At 38.5% G+C, this 21,874-nt stretch overlaps 1 protein-coding gene across 1 annotated transcript in view; it reads left to right on the forward strand.

The window, feature by feature from the left end:
* Window positions 1-21,874, forward strand: part of kcnq1.1 (potassium voltage-gated channel, KQT-like subfamily, member 1.1) — a 44,222-nt gene that overhangs the window by 21,314 nt on the left and 1,034 nt on the right. Inside the window, exons 6-16 of the mRNA XM_084949509.1 lie at window positions 2,594-2,734; window positions 7,518-7,628; window positions 8,089-8,184; window positions 8,375-8,491; window positions 9,575-9,713; window positions 12,178-12,234; window positions 14,482-14,611; window positions 18,723-18,798; window positions 20,673-20,767; window positions 20,968-21,014; window positions 21,126-21,187. Coding sequence (XP_084805635.1) covers window positions 2,594-2,734; window positions 7,518-7,628; window positions 8,089-8,184; window positions 8,375-8,491; window positions 9,575-9,713; window positions 12,178-12,234; window positions 14,482-14,611; window positions 18,723-18,798; window positions 20,673-20,767; window positions 20,968-21,014; window positions 21,126-21,187 — 1,071 coding nt within the window. The remainder of the gene's footprint in view (window positions 1-2,593; window positions 2,735-7,517; window positions 7,629-8,088; window positions 8,185-8,374; window positions 8,492-9,574; window positions 9,714-12,177; window positions 12,235-14,481; window positions 14,612-18,722; window positions 18,799-20,672; window positions 20,768-20,967; window positions 21,015-21,125; window positions 21,188-21,874) is intronic.

Here is a 21,874-nt window from a genome sequence, read left to right on the forward strand (position 1 = left end):
AATTCAACTGACAGGTCAGTCACCTGATCTCGACCGAACACAGCATGCTTTTCACTTACTGAAGGCAGAACTGAAAGCAGAGAGATCCACAAACAAATAGGAACTGAAGACTGCTGCAGTAAAGGCCCGACAAGGCATCTCAAGGGAGGAAACAGCATTTAGTGATGTTCATGGGTTTTAGACTTCAAGCCATCATTCACCGCAAAGGATTTTCATCCGTGTATTGAAAACAATCACGAGATTTAAAATTACCCATGTTCATTTGACCAATTAGTTTTGAGCCCTGAAAATAGAAAACTGTGTATAAAAATGACAGTAATTTCTAAACAGTTAATGCAAATGTTTTGTTATGCCCCTTGAACTAAAGCTGAAAGACTGCACTTGAATCCCATCTTGATTGTTTGATTTAAAGTCCAGTGTGATGGTGTTCAGAGGGAAAACTACAAAAAATTGTGTCACTGTGGACCTAACTATAAATCGTGCCTTTCTTTGTCTTTCTTAATCCTTTTAATCATCTTGTAACTCCCCCACCCCCCAAATTTGCATAGAATACACCTACAGCACGCGAAACCATGTGGAACTTATTTCAGGTTTTCTCAATTTTCCAAACCCTGCTAGCTGAGAGTGACAAGCCTTCACTGATGTAGACCATTTAAGGGTTTCACTGCCCAATTCCACTCACACACTGGCTGGGCTGTTCCTAAATGGACTCTGAAAGGAGAGGATGAGTGTGAGACTGACTCTAGGAGAGGCCTGGCTAAATTCAGTCCTGATTGCAGGCATCAGAAGTCATCATGTGTAACATAGAGGGAGCTGTTCCATGAGAACCACACTCATCACATCCATGCTTTATTTTTGTTTCACCTCGCACTGCAGCCACTGTGGGTATAGTTCTCATATCTTCTGCTAGGGCTCTACACAACTCCAACAGCCGTAAGGGAAATACATTGTGTACTCTCACAACAGCCAGTGTAGTAGGGGTCAAGTTGCCATCAACCAGCTGGTCTCTGGTGTATTGTATATAATATATGTTCCTTTGTGAGTTTCTTGGTGTTATACAGAGCAGGAATATTTTGCTCCGCTAGACTCTCGCATAAACGCATGAAAGTGCAGCCCCCTCTGTGTTAACAGCTGGAGTTTTTAAAGTCAATGGAGTTTCATTCACTCCAATCAGTATCCAATCCTTGTGTTATAACGGCATTTACATACACACACAGTGGCATTCTAGTGCCTGTGGCTCTAAACACAATTTGCACAGTTGCTCCTGGCTGATACTGGCAGATGGGAGGCACACATCTCGTGAATGTGTTTGCCAGGTCACAGCAACAGCAACACATCTACTAAACCTCAGGTAGCAGCTCAAGGAAAATGTACCTGAATGCGTTAAAAGCTGTTATTTCCAAGAATCAAGTTGCTAGCAGTACGGATGACTTGAAGGTGTTATAGAGGCTCTGTCAGGTGTTTACTAGCAAAGGTCTGATGCCCAGAAACATTCCCAAAAACAATGTGTGATGAAATGAGGAAATGCAGGTGCAAATGTGGACTACTGGGAGATCGTAAGCACCGTTTGTTTAGGGCAATAAAAGGCTAGGATGCTTACATCTGCTGCTGCTTCTCTGTGTCGCAATCTCAGAGTGACAGTTTTGGGCCGAGACATGAATAAAATTTTCACTTATCAGGAATTCATCCCAATTTGATGCAGGCAGCGCTCTGGCACTTTGAGTAGTTAAACCCAGTTTAAAATCACGTAGTAGGTGAGTGCACTTAGAGAGCTTTTTCACAAAGCAGTAGTCTAATTACACTCAGACAGGATGAGAGCCCCAAACCCAAGTAGACCTCCTGAGCAAATTGTAGACAGCTGCTTATTGAATCTGCAACACGATGCTTTATATATATGATAAATACACTGGAAGACATCAGACGTCTGGGTTTCAAAGTAATTTATGATGATTTACCGCACATCTGAATTCAATCAACACCCCTGCGGTGATTACTGATTATTACTGAACTTACTTTCAGTTTAAACTCATTAGCACTTATGGCCCCTTTAAAACTCAAGACATTTTAGTGTTTGCTCAGGCCAAGAATACCATGAGCATTTTAATGGCTTTTCACTTCATCAAAAAAAAAAAACACTTATTCTGAATAGAGTCGCACAGTTTTGGTTGAAATAGAACGTCATAATCAAATTTCAGATGGCAGTTTTCAAATAAGATCCCATCCAATTGATGTTCGATTGAAAGAACTGGTGCTGAAAATTAGCGGCAAAATGACAGGTTACATGATTAAGAACAGCTTTGCATTCACTTTTGGTTATTGAATGACACAAGCCCGCACAGGCAGCAAAATGCTCCAATGGAAAAATTTAATCATCATATTTACCCAGCACTCTTACATGAATATTTACATCCATATGTCATGTTATTAGCAAACACAGCCACATCCAGCTACAGGCAGCTGACTGGTAAGCTAACTGATGCATTTTGCCAGAAAGTATACATAAATTCACACCTCATATTACTTAATATTTTCTCTAACATGGTCACATGTTCGAGTTTGAAATATGTAATGTCTTTGTGCATGTGTATTTCAGGAGCTGATCACAACCTTATACATTGGCTTTTTGAGCCTGATCTTCTCATCGTACTTTGTCTACCTGGCAGAGAAAGATGCTGTTGACAGCAGTGGCACCACTGGTTTTGGGAACTATGCTGATGCCCTGTGGTGGGGAGTGGTAAGCATTTGTATTACTTATAGTGTATGGCCATAAATCATTGTACACACATTTTTGGGACTCCTGGGACAAAAAGGGAAATGATAATGTCAATCGAAAAAATTAACTGTGAAAGCATATATATGGAGAGAGAGAGAGACTGGCAAGCAGTCATGTTGAAACAGGAAGGGGCCATCCCGTTCCCACAAATTTGTTAAGAGTTGGAGCTAAGGGGCTGAGCCCAACTCTTAAAAAACAAAACCTACTTGAGCCAAGCGCACAGACTCATCACTCCAGAGAACACATCTGCACTGCTCTAGATTCCAGTGATGGTGTGCTTTACATCGCTGCATCCGACACTTAGAAGCTAAGGCTCAGACTAAGGCATGGATGCAGCTGCTCAGCCATGGAAACCCATTCCATGAAGCTCCCTCTACACTCCGTTCTTGAGCTAAACGAAGTCCACATGAAGTTTAGAAGGTCTGTAGTAACTGCCTGCAGAAAGTTGGTGACCTCTATGCACTATGTGCGTTCACTGACCTCGCTCTATGATTTTACGTGGCCTACCACTTTGTGGCTCAGTTGCTGTTGTTGTTGACTGTAGAAGAAGGAATTTTCATGACTGGACAACACAGGTGGCATCCTATCACGGTACCATCCTGAAAATCACTGAGCTCCTGAGTGCGACCCACTCGCTCACAAATGTTTGTAAAAGAAGTCTGTATGTCTTGCTGCTTGATTTTATATACCTGTGGCCGTGCAAGTGATTGGAACACCTGGATTCAATAATTTAGATGGGTGAGTGAATACTTTTGGCAATATAGTGTATGACACACAAAAAAAGGAAAATTATAATAGTCTCTTTGTTGAGTCTTGGGATTTGGCAAGCAGTTATGATGGTTGAAGAAAGTCTCCAGAAAATGAAAGTAAGTTATTGAAATGTTCTCTAAAATGACAGAAACATGAGCAGAGCTTGCCTGGGGCTCTGAGGACAATTCTGCTAAGGGGGCCCTCCTAATTTACCCATAAGCCATGCACGCTGTGTGAGATTGCCACACAGTCCCACCTGTCAGCACAGTGCAAACAATTTGCTCAATCTGTTCATCTACAATTGAGTATACTTATACAGAAAAGTATGAGATAAACAAACACGATTTTTTTCACACAGTATATTCTTTACAATCTCAAGATGACACATGAGAATGAAATGCTGCATGAATGATTTTTTGTTTTGTTGTTTTTGTTATCATTTCATATGCACAGCTAAGGGAGCATTTATATTCTAATACTGAATCAATTGTAATTGTCAGTCATTGGCTTTGCAAAGAGTTTCCTTTTTTTACATGATCACTGTCGAGTTCAGGGTGCTTTTGTGGAGTGCAATCATACTCCTACATTGTATTTTCTGGACTGGCCCTTGCAGAGGCTGCTGCTGTAAAGCATATGTTTCATTTCATGAATGTGAATACGAATCCATATGGTCACATATGAACACACGTGAAGTGTGAATTGCAGTTTCTAAGCCTTGTTGCTTGTTTGTGTTTATCAGCAAATATAATTTCACTCTCACTTTAGTCGGCCACAAAGACAAAGAACCCAGCCATGGAAATGGTTAACAAGCAACACACAGACATACCAAGAGATGCTCTGTCCAGCTATGTTAGTAAGACAGACAGGCTAGAGGGATTTGCACTACAAGCAAGCACATCAACTTAATGTTAAGGTTATTTGCTGACATTTTTCTTTCTTTCTTTCTTTTTGGAGAAAAACTGGAGAAGCTATGTTATGGAATATTTCAAGTGCTCTTGGGGGCCCTCTGCTGTCCATGGAGCCCTAAGCAAACACTCAGTGTGTTTGTGACCTGATTCAAGCCAGCTCTGTGTGTGTGCGCGTGTGTGTGTGTGTGGGGGGGACACCTGCCAGTATCACCCGTGAATAAGTATCTTTTCATGGATGCTGATCTGTGTTATGAGTTATCCCAATTTTAATCATGTTTGGGATTGTGGTATAAAACATAACCAGAGTGTTCACATCCCTGTATGATTCTAACATTATCTCTATGAGTTCTATACTGAGAAACTATAACAGAAGTCATTAATATGAGAATGTCACTTTATAATTCACTTTGCCCCATTATATGCCGTACAGTTCAATATTCAACCCTATGTCAAATTTAGTGATGCAGTTTAGCTGTTTTACAACTGAATGGGATTAAGGACATAAAGTATTCCTTATAATGTAATATATATTATATATAATGTCATAATATTTCCCAAATACAAGAAGATCTGCCAAAGACTTAGATAGACACTCATAAAACTGTGAATTAGCTAAAATACAGCAGCACTTTAGAACATTTGTTCGACTCCACAATGTCACTGAAAGATACATAAAAGGCCTGCTGTAGGACATATCTGGGCACGTAGTATTATCTGTCCGGATTATGATTTTTCCCAATGAGGATGAAATTGTAATGTTTGCATAGAACGTAAAGAACGTGTTTACTCATGTCTGATACACAAAGCCGTGTGAGCAAATAATCTGCACGGTTGCAAAAGCAGCAGCCGGCAGGTTATATCAGCAAGAGTCAGGGCCCAGTGGAGTGCCCTTCCACAGTCTGTCTAGCTGGTGTTGAGAGCACAGTGACCAGTATTTGTTCAAAGTAGGGTGTGCTTTGGATGTTTAAAATTAATTAGAAAGTATTTTGTCCTTACCTGAGGTGTCCTGGTGTCCTGGGCAACTGCCCAGCGCCCTTTAACTAGAACAGAAACCCGTGTAAAATGTTAGTGAAATTATCCTTAGAAATAACTGTCAAAGTGAAATGATCCGAAACGATTCAATTATGATTGTCTTCTGAATTCTGAGATTTGACATTTCTATCCCGGCACAAATAAGATTTTGCAGAAAACCATGACTTGTTGTAAGCTGCTTTTTACCAAGTGAAAGGTCAAATATAGACTGTTTTATCTGTACTACTGATGTTACAGTAGGAGTTGTGTGAAGCCCCTTGGGCAAATCCAGTGGGCTGCTAATACAAATAGCAAAACAAATAGTGCAGAAAACACGGGATGAAAATTTATTTTCAGACAATAAGTCACCACCCACTCGGCCTCATGGAAACTTCAGGGACTCTGATATTAAAAAATGCACACACACACACACATTCTCACACATACACAGCAAAGTCAATAACTTGTCTCAGTATGAAATGAAAGTTGTTGCTGTACACATTAGATCCCATGATTTTTTTTTTTAAATCTGATTTGGGTCTGCTGTCACACACGCTGAGAGTCAGTTTGGGGTATTTCAGCACATGAAGATGTTATTAAGAGTCCAAGAGGTGAAAAGATCAGAGTTGTAGTTGGAGGATTGGGAAATCAAGGGTCTAATGCACTAAAGACTCAAAGCAGAGAAAGTATTTGGTCAAGTAAAGTCAATAGATAATTGTGGGTTCAGCTGTGGATGTGATGATACAGTTTTTAAACTGTTTGCTAGCAGTACTTTCACTGTTTTTTTGCAACCGCACTAGCAAAATGTCTGTACTCTAAAACGACTACTACTGTTTTTGGATCAAGTCAGTGTTGGACACTTTAGAAAGTTAATGATTTTCTGTACAAATCTAATAACCCCTGTCAGTTCCAAGTGCAGTTCATTAGCCCAAACTATCAAGTTAATGCTAATGCTAATGCTAAAGTAAGCTCTGAGCACATGCATGGAAATAGATGTGCAATGAGTAACTCGGTCGATTGGAAAGTGTTGCCCTGGTGCCTGTGTGCCTGAGATATCCACTCTAATTGGTAGTGTTTAGAGTGTTTATAGCAGTTTGTAGCCTAAGCTTTTTAGGGTTACTTTACACATTGTTCTTTAAAATTTTATTAATTATTAATTTATTAATTTCTTAAATATTAGCACTCCAGCCTGTATATGTGTGGGCCAGTATATGTGTGATAGAAAATAAGGAAAAGCATAATAGGTCCCCTTTAATGATAGGGTAGTGGTTAGAATTAGGGATGCAGTGATAATAAGTCTCCAGGAAGTGCATACAAGTTATAATACTATCCACTGAAATGACTGGAATATGAGCATTGCAGTTTCACAAGAGACATCTGGAGCTCAGCTGTGTTTCCAAAAAATGTATTATTAGCAGCCTAGTTACTGAAGAGCAAGGAAAAGACGGTATCAAATTGGTATTTGAGTCAGCAGATACTCAAGAGTGTGGTATCAGCAACTGCTCTAGCCTATCTGCAGGGACCACGGATGTACTACTGACTTTGATGATCCCCAGATTTTTCAACCAGTGATGATGATATGTAGTAATGGCGGCCGTGTCTCAGGGGACCAGTGGTGTCCTTATGCAAAATATATGAACCCCAAAATCCAGCTGTGTGTCCAATATAAATAAAGAACATAGAACAAAGCAGTTTGTGATACAAACAAACAAAAACAAGCAAACAACCTTTATTTGTCACATACACAATTATACAAAGTACAACATGTAGTGAAATTCTTGTGTCCGAGCTGCGGACAGGCTGCAGACATAGCCGCGCCATTCCAGGGCTTGGTTTTTAGCATGGGGGGTCTGGCCAGGACCCTTACTGGATGCCGGATGGGAATCTAACTTGTAACTCCCGCTCCAAAGGTGTGTAGTTCCCATTTAACTTTTCATCTAGTGCCTCAGGTAATTATTTAAGCTGTCCTATACTTTGGTTTATTAAAAACACATACCCTAGCTGTATATTTTGATGAACGCTAATTATAAAACGCTACTGTCGTCATTGTCTTGTCTGTGTTTTTTTTCCTTTAGGTCACAGTGACAACTATTGGCTATGGAGACAAAGTGCCACAAACCTGGATTGGAAAGACTATTGCTTCCTGTTTCTCAGTCTTTGCCATTTCATTCTTTGCCCTGCCTGCAGTAAGTGCAGTGAGAAATTTCCACCTAACCTTATCGTTGAGTTGTGCCGTGAGGATTTCAGAACAGCAGTGACTTTGCTGAGAAACATAGTAAGTCAGTGAACCCAGTAAAACTGGGTGAAAAATTGGATTAGACAAGTATAGTTTTCCTCATCACTTTTTATATTACCCTTGGTTCAATATTCATAATAAGGTTTATGAAATGTCTCAAATACTTAGAGCCCCAATTATTTACGTTTAGTTCAAGAAATAAAAACGCTTAATCGCCCCATTTAAATCCGCTAATTCCGTGTTTATGAAGGTTAATGGGAAAAAATAAATTATTCTCAACCGAATAGAATCATGAAGTATCTCTCTTTGTTTCTTCCTTCTTTCTCTATCTTTCGGATCGTGCAGCTGCCTGAAAGTGTGTGGTTAAAACTGAATAATGAGAAAAAACTCTGCTATGCTGTTCTTCACAGGGAATCTTGGGCTCAGGCTTCGCCCTGAAGGTGCAGCAGAAGCAAAGACAAAAACACTTCAACCGACAGATCCCTGCAGCTGCCTGTCTCATTCAGGTATTTGACCAAGAAAATACTCCCAACAGTAGCTCAGTACAGCCGGGGGATTATGCTGTCTCAGAGCTACAGTCTTATTATGGAGACCATCCTTTCATGTAACCTTTTCTTTCTTTTCTTATATGGCAGACATGCTGGCATGAAATTTGTCCTGTCCAACCAACGTATTGCTATTTTTATGCCCCTCCAGACATCGTGGAGATGTTTTGCGGTGGAGAACTTTGATTCTGCCACATTCAAGATGTTTTTGAGAAAAAGATCAAACATCCCTGCCTCTTCTCTATCCACCCCCAAGCCCAAGAAATCGGTTAGTAATCATTTTATAGATTTCTCTGTAACTGCTTCATACACCCGGTTTCCCGTTTATTAGACACAGGCAAAGTGCAACTAATGTATTCTGAAGCAACACCCCTGCAATACTGTGAATCCTAAATTCACAAAGGTTTTCATGAAGGTTTATGTAGGCTGTTTTTGTTTTTCAGTTATTATGTGCTCACTGTGAAGGCTGTAGTCTGCTGTACTGCATTGTGTTGCTTTATACTGCAACTTGTTTCTGATGTTTAGACTGCACTCAATGATGCAAATCTGATATCTGATATTGATGCAAAAATACTGGAAACACCATAGTTCTTATGAGAGAGGTCAGTCTTTTCCGACTAGTAATGTCTAACAAATAATAGTAATAATAGAAAAAAATAATAGAAACAAATAAACAGAATTATTGTAAATAATTTCATAAATTAATGTCAGATTGGGTTTCAACCCCCTCACTCACCATCTACTACCAGACAGGCTAGTCAACTAGTTAGATTTAAGAAAATCATCCATTACTGTAGTATAACAGAATCACAAGACTGGACATCAGATTTTAAAAAGATACACATAAAAACAAACAAGAAACGCCTGACAAGGGGGGAAAAAGCAATTTAATAATGATATTGATTATTCAGCATCTTTGCAACCAACCATACATCTACTAATGCATCTGTTTTTAAATGTTGCTTATGTGCAGTTAGTAACAGTGTTTATTTTGGCCCTCTTTTTAGACTCTGATCCTCCTACTGTATTTCCATGTAATTATCATCAACAGAAATGATAAATTATTTAAATGCATGACAGCTCCACACTTTTTAAAACAGAGAGTGGCGGTAGAGAAAGGTAGGCAGATTATGAAGATCATTACATCACATAATTTGGCGACTGATATGCCTTCATGTTTACGAAGGTTTACCGGCTGCTAAATCTAATTCCGTTTGACAGTTGAGACTTTGGCTGCAAAATCAAAATGTAACTCCAAATGTTTTTCCCACACGGTGAACACAGTTACCCTTTTGTGTCACTCAAGTTGCAGCCAAACACTTCATTGAGCTGTTTGCATTTTCTCGAACAGGTGAAGATGAGGAAGAAATTGAAGAGCAGTGACAAGGATAATGGTCCAACTTCCCCCACAGTTCCGAGCATCACCTTCGACTCTGTGTTTGACAGCGGAAGGGAGATGAGTTCAGATGTTTACAGCACTGTTGGCACAGGTACTAAAACCTATTGAAAGAGTGAAGAACAGTTTCTAGAAGAAAACAAACTGATGTTTGTTGCAAGTGTGTAGATATATGGAGTGGTCCCTGTTCTTTCCTTCAAATCAGAATCAATACTCACAGCATCACTTAATGAGTAAAGATTTCATTAGCGCTGCTCAGGTGTCAAACCAAAAATTCTTTCATGATACAGAAAATAGAGAATGTTGAATTTAAACTGCAGGTATAAGGCTGTCCACAGCAGGTGAAGAGGTCAAAGTCCAAACATTAAAAATAGATGAGCGCATTGCAGGAATATAACGTGAGGTTGCATTGATGAGTATGAACTGCAAGGGTCCTCTGCTGAACTTGTAAAAATCTGCACAACACACAGTGCTGCTGATTCAATGATGAAGAGCTAGGAGGTATTCAAATCAATACTGCATCCTGTCAGTGTCACTTAAGGTTATGTTGTGTACTCCAACTACTTTGATGAGTTCACTTTAAATACTTCAAATCAAACCTTTTCTGATAGCTCAGGAGTAGTGCCACCAGCAGGTCAAAGTTTTCCCTTTTCCTTTTCACTGACACTGAATGACTTTTTTACATTATTTTACTTTAATGTATAAATGATGGAAATGTTCCTGAAAACAGCCTGAATCACAAGCTAGACAGTACAATGAAACACTGCCCTTGCATTAGTATTTAAGAGCCATTTGAAACTACTCAATACATCTAACATTAGTCAAATTGAACTAAATGTATTGTGTATCATGTGGAGCATGCACACTGCATAGCATTGCACAGACACAATTTAATATGCAATTAGATTGTGGCCAACTTTAGCAATCAGTAGTCACCTTAAACCCTTTAATGTTAACGCTCCCATTCTTGTGGTCAGTGTAGTCACAGATTTTCTCATTCAAGGGACTATGTGGCATTTTAAAGCCTACATACAAACAAATCAAAATGTGAGTTACTTTTCCAAAATATCATATGCCCCACTTTCTAACTTCCTGGTTTACAACATCCTGTCATGGAGAGTGGGGGCTGCAGCCTTTTGGGGCTGAGAATATTTGAGCTATTCTCATCAAAAAACAAGCTGAGGAACTTTTGCTGAAGTAACATATACTCACTAATTCAATATCATCCTTGAAAATGCCTCTTTCATTTTTTTTCCCTGTCAGTTCATTTTCCATGTTCATTCATTTCTCTCAGAGTGTATTCCCTAATGTTGTTCTGCTCACCGAGTAGCCTATTTTATACCTTTTCAAAAGATCATCATTATTACTCCTCTCACTGCTGTATGAAGGACATTAATGGATAGCCTGATCTAGTAGACTGACCAACCAAGACACAGGAGAGGACCATCTGTTTACTTTTTCAAGGAGATAAATATGGATAGTTTTAGCACATCCATAATATATAAACATCTAATTAGATGCTACTCTTTTCAGGCCCTCATTATATAACCTCTTTCTTTAACACAATCTGGTAATGTGAAAAGCTGCTTACATGGGTGACTGCAGCACCACCAACACAACAGTGCCAATGGTTTTGCTTTGCACTCACTTCTCAGTACAAGGGCAGAATTTAATTTGCACAATTGTACGGTTCTATGCATGTCTGTGCACTTCACGATCTCTGATGCTACAGGTCTACTGCACATCTTACATTTACAGCATGATGCTTTTAACACGTCCATTTTTTACTAAGTTGCTACATTGCCATCTGTTGTATGCTTGGGGTGAGGGTATGCAGGCACTGATGCTGGCTCAAGTGCTCAGCTCCTTACAGAGTTGTCAGCTTACACTAAAAGCGTATCCTGTCTTTTGCATTGAACAATTTCATCCCTGCGTTAACCTTGTTGGTTATCTCTGCTGTGTGGGCATTTATTCCTCATAATTCTGTTCACTGGGTATGTGGTTACATAAAATAGATACAAGCCATTATAATTTTGATTGCAAGAGTGGAAAAACTGAAGGAAAGTAATTTTCCATCAGTGTTTTTCAGTTCATAATAAACAGAACTATCAGGTGTATTGCAGATGTGGTGTTTCTTTTTACATTTTAAGTCTTTCTGCCCCTTTTTAATTCTCATTATGCTTCTTTCATTCAACTTAACTGCCTACTTCCTTGCTTGTGTCTCTTTGTGTTTTGTCCGTATGCCTGATTTAGCAGGACTCTACACTCTGGGAGGATGTGGTGAGCTGCATGTTAGTGTCCACATCCTGGTCACATCCTCTGCGCACTCGCTATCCTCTCCTAATGCTTATTTTTAACAGCCCATCAAGTCACTTTTTGTCATTGTCAAGTTTTATAACAGCATGCTTTCTTAGTCAGGCACCCATGAGGTAATGAAATGTTGTGTTGTTTTCTTAATGACTAATGATTATGAAAAAGGATTCCAAGTGCCACATTTATTTTTCAGGATAATTAAAGTTAATAATTTATGCTTGTGTTTTCCATCATGTATTCTTCAGATCGCCAGCAGTCCTGGACATCTTTGTCCTCTCTCCAGTTCAGCTCACCACCTCCAGGTAACTTCAGAGCTTAATGATGTTTTTATGTTACTTTGTTTGCCTTGAATATACAGTCTGGCGTTCATATAAAAGGTGCACATGGCCAAAGAGATGGCACTCATGAGGTTGTGGATTATTGTTTTGGAGCCTTGAGTTTAGTATTCTGACCTTCGCCATCGTTACTGCTGCTTGCTTGTTAGATTGGATGTTAATTATGACCACCAAAAAAAAAAGGTTGTGCACAAAATGGACACCTGAGAAAATACACAGCCTACAGAACAGCCGATTCATGGCACCTTCCTGTCTCTCAAAGTGTCCAGGCCCCTAATAATGCTAATAACGCTAATGCCTTAACAATGTAAAACCCCTCTACAAATGTCATAAGAAGGGAAATTAGCTAGTGAGGTTTTGTGGTCTTACAACTGCTAACCACGTGATGTTAAGTGGTCCACCATTTTTGATGTGTGACTATGTATGATCAATTCAGTAAGACCTCAGTCACGATGCCCCTCAGTCACGATGCCCTAGAGACGGTGCACAATAATCTGGCAAGGGAAAAATATGTATTACCAAATAGATCTTGGAGGTTCCTAGCTGTTGCTAGGTCGCAAAGAAGGTGCCTGTATGTGATTGCTTTGGTCCCAAACTCCAGTTGCCCACAGTTCGTAGGAAACATACCAAGTTGTCTGAGACTGCAAACATTTGCCAACTACTCTTCAAATGGGGATGAAACTATAAAAGTGTGACACAAGTGAGGCACAACTCTTACTTTGAAGGGAAATGCCCTCGATTTCCAGTTTGTGTCGAGTTTGTGTTGCACTTTTATAAGTTTTCTTATAAAAGCGAAGGTTTATAGAAAAAAATTGTATCTTTGATGTAAAAGCTGGAGCAATCTTCAACCACACCAAGGAGGTTTTTGGTGCAGCACCTTCTTTATGACCAACTTCACCTAGTGGCATGAAAGCAGCTTCCAGGAACCACTCATCAACTGGATTACACATTTTTCCCTTGTGGTTCCCTTATGATGGAGGAGGCCAACGGTGTGCATATGATGTCATTTGAGAATCCTCTGTAGAGATTGATTGAAGCCTTCTCCCAGAAGAAAAAAATGCACATTTCTGTTGTAAAGTTAGAAATTTGAACATGGATGTCTATTAAGAATTACTTACTTTTGAAATCGACTTCAAGTGGTCATTTCAGGAACTGCAGATTTTTGGCACTGGTGTGCTGGCTTCATTTTTCAGTTTTAGTTGCAACAAGTTTTGGTTTCATCATGTGCGATGTTACATACAGTTTGAAGTGTTGTTGCCAAGAGGACTAAAGGTCTGATGTGTTTAGATGATATGCAAAGTAATGTTTGGCATTTCATCTAAAAAGCTGCCCAGCAGGGAGTTAAAACATTTTCTGTTATTGAGAAATATCAGTGTGCTGGTCAGGGCAAGTCTTGTCACCAGATGACAACACCAATTAAGATCATTTGATTTACAGTGCATTTCAAGCAGTGCCATTTAACACCTTTTTTTAATTTTTTTTATTTCACACATCAAAATCATGAACAGTTGTGTCACACGTCTCTTACTGGTGCAGTTTCAAAACACTCCAGTGGCAGATTTGGATAATTGAGGGGTTACATTTTGTCTTTCATTTTTTTTTATTAAATTTTACAATTTTAAAAGACACAAAAAAGTCTGTTTATCCAAGTTTATGTGGCAAAGAACAGAAAGTGCCACCCTGCTGGCATGTTGCATTTGAGAACATCTACAAAAAAAAAACCCATCTGTGTCTATCCAAACGAAGTCGTTTCCTCTCTTCCCTGTTTTTGCAAGATGACTGTAGCTGTAAATTCAGATCTCTTTTCCCATCTAAATACAGCACTTTTATAATCCTAAACAGAGCTCTGGAGAGTCAAGATCCCAGGTCACATGAGGCCTAATTTTCCCACAGTTCACAAGCCCTCACTAAATCACTAGCGATTCTGAAAGCTACCACAGGAATGTCTTTTTCCCCCCTTTCCACTGTCTTCAGATAATGTTACTTTTAATGCAACATATGGGCATATTTTTGTTGTTGGTTATATCAGCATACACAACATTAGTGCATTAAGAGAAATTAGAATACATTTAAATGTGTAAGTAAGTGTAAATCACAAAACCTGTTTGAACAGGATGTACACAGCGAAACTTTATCTGCAGTGTCACTACAGACACATATTAATAGCTAAAGTCTAATGAGTGTGTTTCTGGGTGTCTGTGGGTGAACGTGCAGTGAAAAGAAGCCCTGGCCTTTTAGAAGTCCACTCGCCCAGCGCGCTCCAGAGGAACTGCAGCTTTGCAGATGACATGGAGCTGGAGCCAGAGAGAGAGAATGAACTGGCCCCAGCCTCCTCAGTGTCACAGTGAGTTTACCACCATAGGATTCTGTGTTTATGTGTACGTTCGTTTTAATGACCATGACAGGGAAGGTTTTTATGCATTTTGTTTTGGGGTTGTTTTTTTTCCGCTATTTGTAATTAACCTTTGAAATATGCCAAACCCCAGAGGGCTCGTGTCTCTACTGTGTAATGAGTGTGTATCAGGAAAAAAAAAATCACTTGCATTTGCCGAGGCACTTGCACAGCTAGAGACTGAGAGTGATATGAGGAAATGAGTGTTAAGTAACTGCAGTGCAATGTGAGTGCACAGTAAGTGAAACAAATGGAGCGACAGTTTTGACCCGTGGGACTTCTTTCTAAACGGAGGAGTAATGATGCAGAGTGGGAAATGCATGCAGCAGCGTTGTTGGCAAAGATCACTCTGTGCTCTGCTGACTTCAAAATACGTAACCAGCTGTTCTCATAGAGCAGCGCCACATCAAATCCCATGCTGCATTGTGCCATTATAAGATACTACACTTTGTGTTATCCATGACGAGACAACACCAAAAATATGAGAGAGAAAAAACCCTTGAAGAATGTGTTTCTCTTCACCAGGTTTGTCTTTGATTACACGCTTTGTTACATATTTAACACCAATTTGTCAGTTTTATTTTATTTATAAGACTGGAGAATAGCTCAGTTTAGTCATTGGTACAAATCGTGGTGTATAGATTCTCGCTATGGAATACTTCCCAGGAGTCATATTTCTGCAGCTGCCAGTTCTGACTTTGCATTGCACTAGGTTTTGGCAAATTGATAATAATCGAGGTACTGAGACTTTCAACAAAACTGCCAAACATTTGTCCCAAACAAACGAAAATTACACCCCCAGTTACCCAGAAGACGGAGCTTTTAAAGTCATAATAAAAGAAAAAAAAAGTGTGTGAGGCAAAAATGTAAAGCTTCATAGACACTTTTTTGAAAATCTTTTTCACATTGCATTTTTGTTTATACCAATCACATGAAGCATTTGGAACAGGGGCGATTCTAGGATCAGAGCTTTGGGGGTCCAGGCAAGATAAACTGTACTCGTCACGATGAGACTTCTTCCCTGTCTCTGTCAGTCCCTGCATCCTTAAATGTCTCCAGTTGTCCTGAGTTCTCTCTGACTGTCTCCTTGGTGCATTTAACCCCTGTTCCTCCCTGTCCTCGTCCCCTGTTGTCTTTGTTTCCGTTATCAGTCATCATAATTTTACCATCTCTGTGCAAGTCTGCAAATTTCTTTATTAAATCATAAGATTCTTAAATTCATCAAGTCTCTCTGTGCCTGGGTCCTCGTCACAAAACATGACATCACTGTTTTGTACATTTTAACACAATTGAATCCCCACATTTGTAAAAGAAAAGAAAAACCACTTTTTTAAAGTCTGTAACAAAACCATCAAATCAGATAAAGGTTATTTAAATGCTGCAAAGAAAGAATGGATTGGAATAAAAAAAACAACGTTTTAATATCAGTCATTTTCCACATTTCAGCATAAAAATGTCGACAGTACAAAAAGCGGAGTTCATGTGCCTTTAGACCTTTCAAAAAAGCCACAAAAAGCACCCGAGGAATGTTCAACAACCATTATTTGCTTGGGTTTCATATTTTTTAAAGCACAAATTTCTATGATGAAGACAGACTCTGTGGGCTACATTATTGATCACTACTACTAATAAATATAAGGCAGGGGTTTGAAGTTACACAAAGTGTAGATTTCAGCTGTTTTTGGAAGTCTTCTCTCTGAGTTCATTACATACCTCGCAGAAGCAGACAGCAGCAGAATGAGTTTTTCCAAAGTTAGAGAATTGCATGTATTATTGCATGTAACCCACCTGTATTTACTTATATGTTATATTATAAATTATTCTCAATGTAGAGACACGGTCAGTCAGAATCCATGTCACCTTAAAAAATTTTATGGATGTTTGCCCCTATTTGAAAAGTCTCCTCATAAGTCATAGCGATAACAAAAGCATTGGTACAATACTGATCGTAAGTGTAACTTTTTGAACTGTCAAAGCATGACAGCTAATAATAATGAATTATTAATATCAACACTTTACTGAGTTCTTTTGATTCCTCAGAGGCATCCGATGGAAGACAAAACACAGCTCAGTAGACCATTCTAACAGAATATATGGCACTAATAGTAATCAAAATGCCTTTACTGCATTAAATAGCACATTTAGGTGCTATTTAAATAGCACTATATATATTAAATAGCACAATTATCCCCTAACAGCTCCAAAGACATCCTTCTAATCTTGCTAAGGTTTTAATCCGTGGGATTTCATTCCACTTATCAAATTTAGGGTTGCAGGTGGGATTGGAGCCTATCCCAGCTATCATAGGGCAAAAGGCAGAGTACACTCTGGACAGGTCACCAGTCCATCTACAGGGCTGCCACAGAGAGAGACAGACAATCATTCATTCTCACAATCATGGCTAATAGGGAATTTAGAAATTCCAATTAACCTAAACCACACGTCTTTGAGAGGATGTACTCAGAAAGAACCTACACATGCATGAGGAGAACATGCAAACTCCACACAGAAACGCTCCAGTCAGCTGGTGGATTTGAATTCTGATGTTGACTTAAAAAACTGCCCAACATGTTGCCTAGTGATTCCAGTGGAGTAAAGATCAAAACTTTTGCATCTGCAACACACATATATATGCAGACTAAATGATTGATGTACTCAGACCATGATAATGATCAACATTAATAAAGTTCACTGATGGCTGTTACTACAAAAAAAAATGAGAGTGAAAAATATGCTTACTCACTTCCTTCAAGCCCTGTAGAATCTCACTTCTCAACACATCAGGTACTTATTTTGAAGCACTGAATATCTGATGTCACCAGGACATTAAAAACTGCACATATAAAATCACCCATTAAATCTGATAAAAGAAATGAAAAAAATGTTTGCTGACTTTCCCCAAACAGGATTTAAAAAATCTTTTTCCTTTGGGTGCTTTAAGCATCATGTTTGTCTCAATACCACTAATGTAGCTGACTATTCGTTAAGATCTCTGTTGAACATAAAATGATCATAGTGACTTTGGTTTCTACTGAGGAAGCCTAGAATACGTAGTCCAGCACATAATCCCCTTTAAAACTGTACAGGGTTAATTACTAAGCTTGCTAATAGGTAGACTTGGATGCTTTAGATAGAACAAGGCTAAACTCCTCTTTTTATTCTTTGTGCTGCGTAAAACAAACTGTCTCTTAATTCCAGTCTTAGATCTCCTCTTTTTAAGTTTAATAAGCTCCATTTCCAAAATATTTAACCATTTCTTTAAGGATTATAACCTTACAGATCCCTAGGATGTTCACACCACAGTGTTCATTAATGGTAGATGAAAATATTAAAGAAACATCTTTGATATTCAAATGCTTCCTTTTTTTCTGAAGAAGTCACAATTTGCCATTAGAGCTAAAAGAAATTTGTCTCACTGCCTGGCTTCTGCTTATATCACTACCACATAATCCTTTTATGATGTAAAATGGATTCTATAATAGTTCAGGAGCACATTATTGACGTTTCATAGTGCTAATTTGATAAAATGTTATGAAAGCTGTATTTGAAAATCAGCCCATTGCATTGCCTCTGAAAAGTCCATTATGAGACTCTCACCTACCTTGTTATACACCGGACTTGACAAAGAACTCGCTGCGCTCCCACCTCACATACTCACTCACTGCTTTTCCAGGGTAATGAGCCTGTTAAGTAATACCTATTTAATAATTCCCACAACATAATAATGGAGGCTAAATGCCCGACAATCACTCTAAGCTTTGTGCTAATGATTTTTCGAGAAATGTGCAGACCTTGAAAATTACCCGCCTTTGTTCTTTCTGTAACTCACCTTCATCACATTCAAAGGAAGACAAGTAATAGAGGAGAGGCTTTTGATGTAGATGGAGCAGTAATAATGAAACTTAATATTTTTGCCTATACTGATAAGAGTTCAGGTATGAAGGTTAATGTCTGCCAGTTTTTTCATAGTTTCACACGTTCATTCAATTCAGTGAAAGAAGGGGTGTAAACAAGTGTAACAGGTTGAAGACGACCAACCTTGATGCAAATGTGTTTTTCACAGACTCACAGAGTCTCACCGAAAAGCCATCCGGGTGATCCAGAGAATGCGTTATTTTGTGGCCAAGAGAAATTTCCAGGTAATTATTACAATTTTTTTAATAGCAAAAAAGAATAATAATCACACATTGGGAAATAATTGATGTTTATGTGCTCTACTTAAAATTGCGTAACCTATCTGCATACTCTGAACACCTGCTAACAGCTTGGTTTCACTAAGCGGTATTTATTCATTTCTAACATTTCAGTAATTATTAACTAAGTACTGTACTGTTATTTACTGTCACACTGTCACTGTGCAAACATCAAACGCAACAACAGAGATTGGGGAGCAACAATAATACACTTTGCTCCAGGGTCACAGCAAGCAGTGGTTCAGCTGAGTTTGCAAATGAGCAGTTCAGATCAGCAGCATCATTATAGTAATAGGTTTTTGAATTGGATGTGGAAAAAAGATGAGTACATCTGGATATGAGTCCTATACTGTATGTTTTTTTTCTTTTAGATGATGTTACTCGTTGTCACATTAGTAATGCTTTTATGACTTCTCTAATTCTAATCAAAGGCTCAAGCCATGAAACGCTAGCTGTGCCACAAGCAAAAGCTTGTATTGGATTGTTTCTAATGAACAAAAACTGAAGAGACAATCTCAGGATTTTTTTTTTATTCTGTTTCAGTTGTAAGTTGATGTGGCAGCTATGGCATTTTTGCTTTGCTTTCAAGTATAAAAAAAATTAATTCCACTTCACTTTATGTCCAGCTAACCTCTGTTCAGTGTTTTTTTTTTTTTTGTACAGGCTTTGTTCTTTATCAGCCAGTCACAATAACATTTCCATGATATTAAATTAATAAAAATTACCGTGTATACAGGATTTACTTTATATCTGGTTTCTAAACCTCACCAAACATCTGTGGAAGAGAAGGAGCACTCTCTTTCTGTTCTAAACTTTTACATTTTGGGGCATAATTTAAAAAAAAATCATCTGGGCCTTACCAGATCTTTAAATGATTCAAATATAACTTCAGGGGGAAAAAGTGTGACACACCACACTTTATGATTATTTATTTAACAAAGAACCAAGCCAAAGAAGAAGCCGTGGATGAGAAGCTAAGTATACCTCATGATTCAGTACGCTGTAGAACCACCTTCACCAGCTATAACTTGAAGTAATTGTTTTCTACATGACTTTATCAGTCTCTCATGTCATTGTGGGGGAACTTTACAGCATTTTTTACGTCTTTACAACATTTGCAGGCATTCATTCGTGCACAGCTCTCTTAAGGCCCCCTTTTTTTCTCTGCAATTTCTCTGAGCATTGCACAGCCTGAGCTTGGAGTGAATTTGCTGACATGTCCATTCATAGTAACTCTAGAAATTATTTTGTATGATGTCCATGTGTGAATAATCTTTCTCCCTGTGGAACGATGGACTTGTAATACTTCCCAGATTAATGAGCAGCAACAATTACTTATCTAAGATAAGATCGTTGCTATCGTCTTTCCTCGCTGGCTTTGTATTAACACACTGCTGAATGCTCCAGGGTAGTAAACTGCCAAAACTTCTGCTCTTACAGAAGTCATCAAACTTGCTGATGAGCAATAAGACTAGTGCACTAATGTTACCCTTTTAGTTTCTATGAAAGCAGTAAGTGTGTACTTAGATTTCCACACACTGTCTCCTGAATTTTGGCTTAGTTTTTGTTAAAGAAATAATAACAAACTGTAATATGTCATGTGTTGTTGTTCACCTGAGACTTGACTTAACTAACTTATTATTTCTATGCCATGAGTAAAACCTTTCTTTTTTTTACATACGTTTCTTTGACAGGATAATTTTCTAAAGAATATCCAGTTTCTGGCATGTAAAGACATTCGTAAGGATTTGATCCTGACAAGACATTTGTAATAAAAGAGATGACGTTTTGATTAAACAATCTGAAACTCTCTGTTGTAGCAAGCTCGTAAACCGTATGATGTGCGAGATGTGATTGAACAGTACTCCCAGGGTCACCTCAATCTCATGGTGCGCATCAAGGAGCTTCAGAGACGGTAAATGGTTTAAATAAGATGAGCTTCATGTGAATTATATCCCCTGAGTATAGCATGGATATATGTGTACAATACTGTCAAAGGCAAAGAGATAAATTTAAAAAAAAAAAATGAATGGAGGAGATCTAGGAAGATGAAAGGGAAAGTAGAGAGAGTGTGTAAATATTCCTCTAACTTAAGGCTCCCATTGTTTCCCCCAGACTGGACCAGTCTTTAGGGAAGATAACTTTGTTCCAGACAGGTTCAGGTAATGAATCACTCCACTGACTTCTCAAAATACATTACAGCAGCTATGGTACAAACCACAGACCTAATCCTTCTGTCTTGTTATTTACTTGACTGTTGTCTGCCTCTGAAGACCGAGCCAAAGACAAAGGCAACAACTCTATCGGATCCAGACTCAACAGGATGGAGGACAAGGTGGGATTTGTGCAACCTCAGTGGAAAAATACAGCAACACTCACCAGCCTTGTAGAGTTTGAGATTCTTTCTTTTCTTTGTACAAGAGAAAAGTAAAATATTTAATTCCGTCTCCATTTATCTTGCACTATAATTTGAGCTTTTATTGCAGTTCACAAGGGTTATCCCAAGAGGATGTTTACAATGACAATTTACAATTCAGTGAACCCATGAAAATAAACTGCATTTGGGAATTTTCTGGGTAATGCAACAAGAGCTGCCTTTGTTTACTGTAATGTAACATGAGCCACTATGTATGTGTGCACATGTGGCCTCGTTTTTGTTGATTCAAATATAAAACTTTAAGAGCCTGTTCCAGTTCTGTGGCATAAAAAGAGGAACTGTTTGCTTTCATGTATTTCAAAGATGCATCAAAAAAAGAAAAGAAAAAGGAACACAATGTGCAATTCCCTCCCTGAGTTTTTATATACATCTGTGATTTTTTTTTTCTCTTTGTTATTTGTGATTGGATGAAAAAAAGATCAAACTGTGTCTAAAGTTTTTAAAGAATTTTCATCTCATAATCCTGTAATAAACATCACTTTAGTTTCTGTTCTTGAAGTGTAATTCTGTATCACAGAACCATAACTGACCATGAAAACTACAATCATTAAAATAATTGGCCCAAACTAAAGATGCTGTTTGTGC

The sequence above is a fragment of the Perissodus microlepis genome, chromosome 1, assembly GCF_051167445.1.
Source record: "Perissodus microlepis isolate ML-2025 ecotype Zambia chromosome 1, ASM5116744v1, whole genome shotgun sequence".
In the NCBI taxonomy this organism is placed as follows: domain Eukaryota; kingdom Metazoa; phylum Chordata; class Actinopteri; order Cichliformes; family Cichlidae; genus Perissodus; species Perissodus microlepis.